The sequence below is a fragment of the Pogoniulus pusillus genome, chromosome 5 (assembly GCF_015220805.1).
Source record: "Pogoniulus pusillus isolate bPogPus1 chromosome 5, bPogPus1.pri, whole genome shotgun sequence".
Lineage (NCBI taxonomy): Eukaryota > Metazoa > Chordata > Aves > Piciformes > Lybiidae > Pogoniulus > Pogoniulus pusillus.
In genome coordinates, this window is record NC_087268.1 from 25,979,377 (window position 1) to 25,988,161 (window position 8,785).

The following is an 8,785-nucleotide window of genomic DNA, read 5'->3' on the forward strand; positions in this document are numbered from 1 at the left end:
CTGTGCCAGTAATACCTTTTGCAGCTTTTCATGTCCTACATCCCACACAGAGCCAATGCCTGCCAAATGTCTTCACTACATATGTTAGAAGACAAGTGTCTATTTGCTTCAGTGGGCCCAAAGTTGATGAAAAAGATGTTGGGAGGGCTCAGCCTTTTCTCAGTCTCAGACCTGATTAGAAATCGTTGCCCTTAGGACAGAGAAAACCGGGCAGCATTTTCCAAAGCCAAACTCAGTGTTTAAATGAGGCAGAATAGAGAATCACCTTTCTGGTATGAGCAGATCTATGTCTTGTCTACAATCTTACCTACTAGAAAAAAAAGGTGCCGTAACAGAAGGATGGCTTTCCTTATTTCCCAATATAATAAGATGGGCCAGGACCTCTTCTCTGTATATGAAATTCACATCCCTTCTAATTAGAAGGCAAACTTTATTTCCCAAGCCGCCACGAGGAGAAGTATTTCCCAAAGACTCAGTAAATGCTGCTACAAAACCGCATTTTCTGTTTAAAATTAACCCCCCCAGCATCTCCGTCGCTATTCCTGGCGCGGCCCCCTCTTTCCTCCCCTCCCTCCTTTCTTTCTCTCACCTCCAAAACCAGCGCCGACGGCAGTTTGCAAAGGGCGGCTGCCTCCCGCAGCACCACGGCCGCCTCCCGCGGGAGGGGGTTTCTCGGTCACGCCGGGCCGGGCCGGGCTGAAGGGGCGGTAGGAGGGCGGTCTGTGCCCAGGAGCGGTGCGCGGGGCAGCCCCGGCGCCCATTGGCTCGGCGGCGGCGGCCCGGACTCGGCGGGGCCCCATAAAGGCTGCCCGCCCGCCTGCTCGCCCGCTGCCCGGCGCTGCCCCGCCATGGCCCCGCAGCCTGCTCTGCCCTGGCTTCTCGCCGTCTGCTGCCTCTGCGCCCTGCCTCGGGGCTCAGGTACGTGGCACCCTCAACACGGGGAGAGGTGTGGGTTGCGGCGAGCAAAAGGGAGCCCCTAAGTCTTGGAAAGAGTAGTTCCCCCCCGAGGGGAGCCGTCGGTGCTGTGCTTCGCGACATGCCCGCTTAGCCGTGTTCCCTCCCTTGTCCCCGCAGGGTTCCCCCAGCCTTTTTCCCGCTACAGGGACGGCGTGAACCTGCCCAAAAGCCAGGTAGGTCTGTCTCTGCCTTCCCCGCCAGCCCGTCTGAAAACGGTGTACGGTGGAGGTGTAGGGCAAAGCCGGTGCAGCCCAAGCTGGCCAAAGGAGGTGGGAAACGAGACTTGCCCGCGGCGGGGAAGCAAAGTGGGATGTTCGCAATAGACTGGAGATACACTAGGAAACCCCTGGAGTGGGTGGCAAAGAGGACAGGGAGACTGAAGCCCTTTGCTCTTCGGGGAGGTAGATGGGCAGGGGCGTGATGCACAGCTGGGTGCATAATAGGGTACCTGGGGGATACCTGGGCCAGTGAAAGCCGAGCAGGATGATCACCACCCGCCTCCCAGCTGAGCTAAAATGCAGGTCCCGAGGTACAATAGTTGCACTGCTAATGTCTCATCTTTACTTTTTAAAAAGCAGCTGGCACTGTGTTTCAGCCAGTGGATGGAGCTGTCTAATCAACCCCAGGTAAACTGTCTTTGGTAATGTGTCTGATCTGTAGGGATGCGCTCTTTCAGACAGGCTGTCTCCTGTAACCTGACCATCTAGGTCTGCAGGTGGCAGAGCCTCCTCTGGAGAACCAGCGGCTTGAAGAGCAGAATGAGTTTTCTGATGTGTGTAATCTCCTTGCAGAGCTAACTTACACCTGGAGAAAGAGGAAAACATATATTTCTGCTCATCTCAGTATTATCTAGCACGGAAGCAAGAAGTGTGATTCAGTGCTGTAGGAGTCAGAGGCAGGGTCCTGGCTGGTCCTAGGTTGGTGGTGGGTGGATAGGTTTTCTCTGGGGTGCTCAGAGCAGAGGGAAGTGAGTAGAAGTTTTCACAACATATTTGTACTGTGGTGCACCTGGTCCAGAGCTTGCAAACAGCTTAAAAGAACAAGTCCATAGCTTTGAAAGATCAGCCCCGCTGTATTTGATACTGATCCCAAGGGTCATTTTCAAAGGAGACAGAGAAAAAAAGAGGAAAAATCTTTGCAGGATCAGGAATTATCAGGAGCCTTTGAACATTCTGTGCTGATTTTTTTCTTTGTGAAATTCCAGCTTTTAAAACCAAACCTTGTGAAAAACAATTCCTAGAACCAGTTCAGATGTCTTACATTTTACTTACTTTGTAGCTGTAGTTATTTCTCATTTAACATGACTGCATACATTGGCAAATCCCTCTCCTGTGAGTATGGGACATTGTGTTTCAATATATGGTTAAAGATTATAGCACTGATTGAAATGCTTGTAGATTAAAATTACTGTAGGCAAAATATGCCCAAACCCAAAACTATTTCTAGAACACTTGCCATAGGAAAATGTATTTTAAATGAGTCTGAGTTCAGTCTCTTTATAACACAAGTTTGTTGTTGACAGCTTTACCGGTATTGTGTGTATACTCTTCAAAGTGCTAGCTTTTCAGCTCATAGTAGTGTCAGCTCCGAGTGGAACTCTGTTCAATCTGCATTCTACTGGAATCAGAATCAAACCTCCTCTCTCATCAAACCATATACATTGCATTCTCTCAGTAAATGTATTAAAGTACCGTTTGGTTTTGCAGATCTCCAGCACTGTTTTGGATCTTTGTTATTCCATGTTCAACCGCATGCATACAAATGAGGTAATGTGTAATTGATGTATTCTTTCTGAGCACCTCCTCAAACTTAAAGCAGCCCCTCCAAAACCAAGTTTAGGACACCTCTCTCCAAACAATGTATGATCTAATATTGCCATAACTTAGCAGAGGTAGGAGAGTATGTGGAAGTGTTTTTCTTCTCCGTAATAGTTCCCATGCATTCTTAACTCCATTGAATTATGCATGAAGTTACTGGGTTTTACCAAATTGCAGCTCAAGAACCAAAACAACTGCTTAGAGCTGGGATCAGTATTTTTAACCTGACCCTCAATTTTGAACAATACAGAGTTAAATATGCTAAAAATATACGTAACATTGAATCAACAGCCCACTTAAGATCATGCTGAACATGGAGGCATATGAGCTGCTTTACTGATTTTAATACTTCTTTGAGCTTATATTTTTTGTGCTTCTGACTCGGATCCAAAAGACTGAGTTACCGAGAACAGCTCTTCCTCATTGCTGCAGTCATATTAAGACTTAGCTTAATGTCAGTTCTGCTTTGTGTAACATTTTTACTGTCACCTGTTTATTAAGAGCTTTTTCCATAAAATTCACTCAGTCCCTGGATATGTTTAAAAGGCCAATGTACTTGCTTATTTTGAGTCCTCTGTTTCAAATGATGAATAGAGCCTTCTAGACAATAATAGACAGCATTTTGACATGTATTTCAATATCATTTCTTGCCAGTGTCTTTAGCTTATTATAATTCCAATCATGTTTTCCTAAAGCTGCTATAGAGCTGTGCAATACTGGAATTGATTGTATGAAAAATCCTAGCATTTCTGTCTTACGTGTCTAATATTTTTGAGTGTAGTATTGACTCCTATGCTTCTGTAGCTTAGCTAATGAGAAGCCATTCAGAATCATCTGGTAACTTTGAATGGAGACTTATTTTTGGTTACTCTTCTGATTTACTAATGTTCTAAATTCCTCACCTCCGGTTTCCCATGCACATGCTTTTCTTGTCTGAGTCCTTGCATGTTGTATGGGCTTGTCTTTCAAGCCCACCTTGAGTAACTAAACCTGTTCACCCACACAACTGCAGCTGCAACACACTATGTGGCTCCTGACTGGCAAGGAGCCTGCAGTTCAGCAGCCATGCCACAGGCAAGAAGGCTCCAAAACCTGGCTGGTGTACCAGGGCTTTGTTAGACACCGAGCTTCATCTGTTCCCTTGAAGGCATGGGAAGAGTTTCTATTTCTTGATGTAAGGCTGAGTTAAAACATTCAAGCCATTTCTTGAAGAATAAAGGGTGTTGGGCTTAAAACCAAAAATCATGCCTGGGTTAAAACCAAAGTGAATCTGAAAGGTGAAGATCAGCCACATCTTAACAAGGCAAGAGGCAGTGGTACAAATCAAGCCCAAGGGATGGAGCTGCTGTTTTGTCCAGGTTGAGTTCTGCTTTACCTCCGCCTCAGAGCACAGCTATGCTTTGCTGTACATTGAGGGAAGCATGTAGAATGATGGCAACAAATGGGCTACATTTGTTGAGGCAAGGTTTAAAATCAGTCTTTAAGATCTGTTTGCTGCTGCTGTTGTGTTTGTCTGTGATAAGTGTAAGATTAGCTGTCCTCTCACGTGGAGTGCAACAACCACATCGGTGACAGAATTACTGTAACAAACCAAAGAAACAACTGCATCTTGATTAATTTACACTGTCCACTTGTAGGAATCAGAGATCGCTGCTGCAAAGTTTACAAAGAAGGTATGTAAATGTGAGGACATGCAAGCAGCAACGGCCAGAGAAATGCTGCCCTTTCCCTGTTTCTTTTGCTGCTTTTCTTAAGTTAGCTTGCTTTTACAATGGTTGGCTGACCCTCCTTCTGCAAAGCAACCCACCACCTGTAAAGCTTTCTTTTATGAATTTTCTAAAGCCTTTGAATCTTTAATTATAGTAATTTAGTATATTTACACTATACTGAATGGATAGTTCTTAACAGTGCCCTCTGGGTATTAATTTTTAATCAGTATTACAGATGAATGGGCATTGGGGACTATCAGCATCTTGTTTGTATGCTGCTGAAAAAGGCCTTGAATTACTGATATTCTGGTGGAACGACACTGAAACATGTCAACAGATCTATGGAACTGAGTTTAAAGTATTTTGTTAATGGTTTGTGTTTTATTTTACAGGATAGTCATGAGACTATGGGACGACCTTTTTTCCTTTTCAGGGTATCTGAATATCTTACTTCTAAAAGATTCTGAATCACAAACAATGTTGTATATACTCACCGATGCTTATTTTAAGTAAAGGCCAAACATCCCTTTCTTGAAAGCCTAGGGAGCTATTTGCCTAAAAAGCTCAGATTCAATTAAAAGATCATGAGACAATGAGGTCTGGGATAATAATGGATTAAACAGGGCTTTTTTCTAATTTTAATGAGTGACTCTGCAAATATTATCTTGGGCCAGAGCATCCTGAGACTGCTAAGGTGCACTGATGTTGCTTGTATCTCTAAGACTGATTTATGAGATAAAACATGTGTTAGCTGAATGTCATTTGGAAAGACCTGGCCAGTAAGCCACACTGCACAAGAGTGAAAACCCAAAGAAAAATAATGGGGTGACATAATTTCTCTCACGTTTTTCACTCGTTGGCTTGCTGAACTTTGGCATGGTCCAATGCAGAACATGCTGGTTTGTATGCTCTAGAACTACCAGCAACTAGTTTTTAGGAATATCTTCAACACACACAAGCAAAAATGCTGTGAAGTAGGTCATGACAGATAACCAAAGTTCCAGTTCAGTTGTCACTTTCATTTCACCTCACTTCAAGTGTCTGGTCAGGTACTTCAGTGTTGGTGTTTTATATGCTTTTTCTTAGGCATCAACCCATACTACCCCAGTGAACTGGGACAAAGACCCTTAATGTGAATAATTAAAGCCAACCTGTTTAGCTGTTTGGACAGAGGCTGAATGAATACTTTATATATTCAAAGGCAAACCCCACCCTGCTGAGATCCCCTGATATTTTACACTTTTTCCCTTTAGAGGATACCTTACTGCAGCTCTCTTATGTGTTTTATCTGCATGATGGCAGATGTATTTTCGTGTGCTTACAAATCTGCACAACAATAATTATTATGTTTTTCAGCCTCGAAATGGAAGAACTATTGAAAACACTGGTAAGTAGGCATCTGAAAGTGACAAGGATCTGTTCTGGGTTGTGTTTTGTGGGTTTTGTTTAGTTGTTTTTTTTTCAGTAATGATGATTCTTCTGACAGAAGATGTTGCTGAGAAGTATTACCAACCTAGATATCCATGTGGGTGTTTCACTAGGAGATGTCTGGGCAGAAATGCATTTTTTTCATACTCAGTGTACTCTCTTGACAAAGAGGATTGTTTTCTTCTCTAAGGTTCAATAAGGAGCAGCTTTCATTCCCTGCAAAATGCTAGAAATGATACAAAAAATATCAAGTTTAAAACCAGTGTAAATCATACTTGGGTCACTGAAGCTAGATTCCTCTCTGCTTCAAGAGACCTTCAGTCACCTAATCCTACATGAAAACCCACTAATACAAATCTGTACATGAAGCTGGAAGACATCCTTACACAAATATTAGGACCCATTTTTTTGAGTAAACATTAACTAGAAAGAGCAGAGGTGGGAATGTAAAAAAGGAGGATAGTGAGATCTAATAATATCACCTAGCACTTGCATATCCATCTCTGAATGTATGTATTACAGGTCTTAGTGAGCTTTAATGGCAAATAGACAAGACAGATCATGTAGCTGTGCCCCCTTTTCTTCCCATCTTCTATCCTACAGTAAGAGATCACTATTTTCTGTTTAATGTAAGAATTACTTCCAGCTCTTGACTCTAAGTGCTGGGAGTTTTCTGAGGCTACTGGAGAGAAAGACAGGAAAGAAACTGCAAAGAGAACACATGTAACAAAATACTATTGCTGTATAGTCAGAATTAAGCTATTTCATAATGAAAGGAAGCAAAGACTTTGGAGTGTTTGTAGAGCTACATTGATACTTGTTTGCTCTGATCTTAGGCACTGCCCTGGGGTACTTCTGTATGAAAGGAAAAGAGCTACACCTATCTCTGGTTTGAACACAGCCGTTCCTGTGTTGTTAGGTCCACATGTGTGGGGAAGTGTTTCATAGTTGTAATGCCTGTAGAGGCAGGTAGTACTGCCCAGACCTGTTTCAGTGTAACTGGAGCTCACAAATACTAAAATAAATCATACAAGTGGAGAATCCTCATAGATTTTGGACAAAGCAATCAGAATGCACTTGTGCCAAAGTTTTCCATGCAGAGTACTCCAATGTTAGCAGAATTGCTGGGCCATCAAACACCTCTCAATGAAGTGCTGGTGTAGAAGCTGCTATGCCTTAGCCTTATGTACAGCAGTAAGTTTCATCCACAGCTCAGCTCTCTTGGCCAACTTGGCTGCAAGATGCACAGCATACCTCCACACCTCTAAAAGGATGGTAGAATTAGGACAGTGGAGAGTGAACAACTGAGTGAGGAGGAAGGGTTTGTTACAAATCCTAAGTCTTGGCATTTATCTGAATTTTCAAATTTTCATCCATCTTAATTCTTTTGGTGCTAGAATGTAAAGTCATTTAATTTCTAACTTTAAGAAGGACCATATGGAACTGAATGCTAAGTCCTATTCAGCTCAATATCTCACCATAAAATATGATACTGTGTTGATTTGTTTCAGAATACCACGGAATATGAAGTTCATGGGTCCATTTACCAGCTTGATGACTTGGTTTACATAATGAAAAGGCACTTCTCATTGCACTGGTTGTCTATTACGTGACTCAGTTGTCTGGAATCTGCTGTTCCATGTAATAAATTTGCAATCATTAATTATTCCTGATGTCCTTTATTATTGGAGCAGGGGTTAGACATCATCAGACTATAGTGTAGCACTGCCTTGTTCCAGCTGTGTTCAAAGAAAATCAATTATTTAAACACTGACAATTTTCAAGTCCAACAGTGCATTTTATATTCTTTTGTAACGTTGTCTTGAATAAGGTTATGAATTCCAAGCTTGCCCTTTCGAGTAGATAATATATTTCCCCAGCACTTCAGAATACACATCCCAAACAGCATGATATTAAATCCATTATGGACATCTTAACAAGTCTTACTGCTTACAGGCTTAAGTGTGATAATTGATGAATCCAAAGAACTTTCAAAGGGAAACAAGTATTGATGTTACATCTAAGTAGTGACTGTGTGTATTTTTTTGTCAGTCCTGCCTTACTGGCTATCATAAAGCACAGATGAATCACTTGTGAGAGGGACACTGAACATCTGCCCTTTTAACCGAAGTCATGAATTTAAACCTGTGGTGCAGCCAATTATGACTGCACTGTGCAGAGTGGGATGATGTATTTGGGTAGGTGGATGTATTTATGGGTAGGAAACTTAAAAGCCCTAAGCAGTTACTTCCTTGGGAAGGAAAAAAGCATAGCAAAAGGCAGGGTTTATAGAATACATAACAGGCTGGGATTCCTCAAGTGCCCCACAGCACTGACTTCAAGCCCTCTGAGCTGAGTTAAGCCTGTCCTGGCTACTCAGTCCTAGCGCTATGGCATGGTACCATCTCAGCTCACAGCTGCATGTGAACTGGATTTGGGAACTCTGTCTTAAAAAAAGATCCTGAAAATCCTGAGGTTGGAAGGGGGCTTAGCGATGTTCAACTGGATAAGTTCCTGACTTGGACTGTATTAACAGAAGTTTGGGTGACACAGAGAGGGTAGTAATGAATTATTTGGCAATTGTTAGACCATATCTAGGGCAGACTTTCCAGCTTTTGGGTCTACAATATAGGAAGGGAATAAACAACCTGGAAGAAGGTGTTCAAGGCCAGGTTGGATGAGGCCTTGAGTGACCTGTTCTAGTGGGAGGTGTCCCTGCTTATGGTTAGGGGTTGGAACTGGATGATCTTTGAGGTCCCTTCCAACCTAAACCATTCTAAGAAGTAGCTCAGGGAGGGCCTCCAAGGTGGTGGGGTCTGGTGTACTTTCCCCATGAGATGCTTCTATTTGGGCAACTGGGATCACAGAATGGTT

At 42.9% G+C, this 8,785-nt stretch overlaps 1 protein-coding gene across 1 annotated transcript; it reads left to right on the forward strand.

The window, feature by feature from the left end:
* The first annotated feature begins 746 nt into the window (after positions 1–746).
* Positions 747–7,577, forward strand: NMS (neuromedin S). The gene is made up of 8 exons (XM_064144021.1): positions 747–918; positions 1,075–1,130; positions 1,533–1,583; positions 2,664–2,723; positions 4,412–4,447; positions 4,876–4,917; positions 5,840–5,870; positions 7,423–7,577. The coding sequence occupies exons 1-8, from the start codon at positions 849–851 to the stop codon at positions 7,437–7,439; spliced, it is 363 nt and encodes a 120-aa protein (XP_064000091.1). The 5' UTR covers positions 747–848; the 3' UTR covers positions 7,440–7,577.
* The last annotated feature ends 1,208 nt before the right edge of the window (positions 7,578–8,785 follow it).

Coding starts and splice junctions, on each gene's coding strand:
- NMS (XM_064144021.1), top strand. CDS start 849: ATGGCCCCGCAGCCTGCTCTGCCCTGGCTTCTCGCCGTCTGCTGCCTC. Junction 1,584..2,663: donor AGCTGTCTAATCAACCCCAG/GTAAACTGTCTT, acceptor TTGGTTTTGCAG/ATCTCCAGCACTGTTTTGGA. Junction 4,448..4,875: donor CTGCAAAGTTTACAAAGAAG/GTATGTAAATGT, acceptor TTTATTTTACAG/GATAGTCATGAGACTATGGG.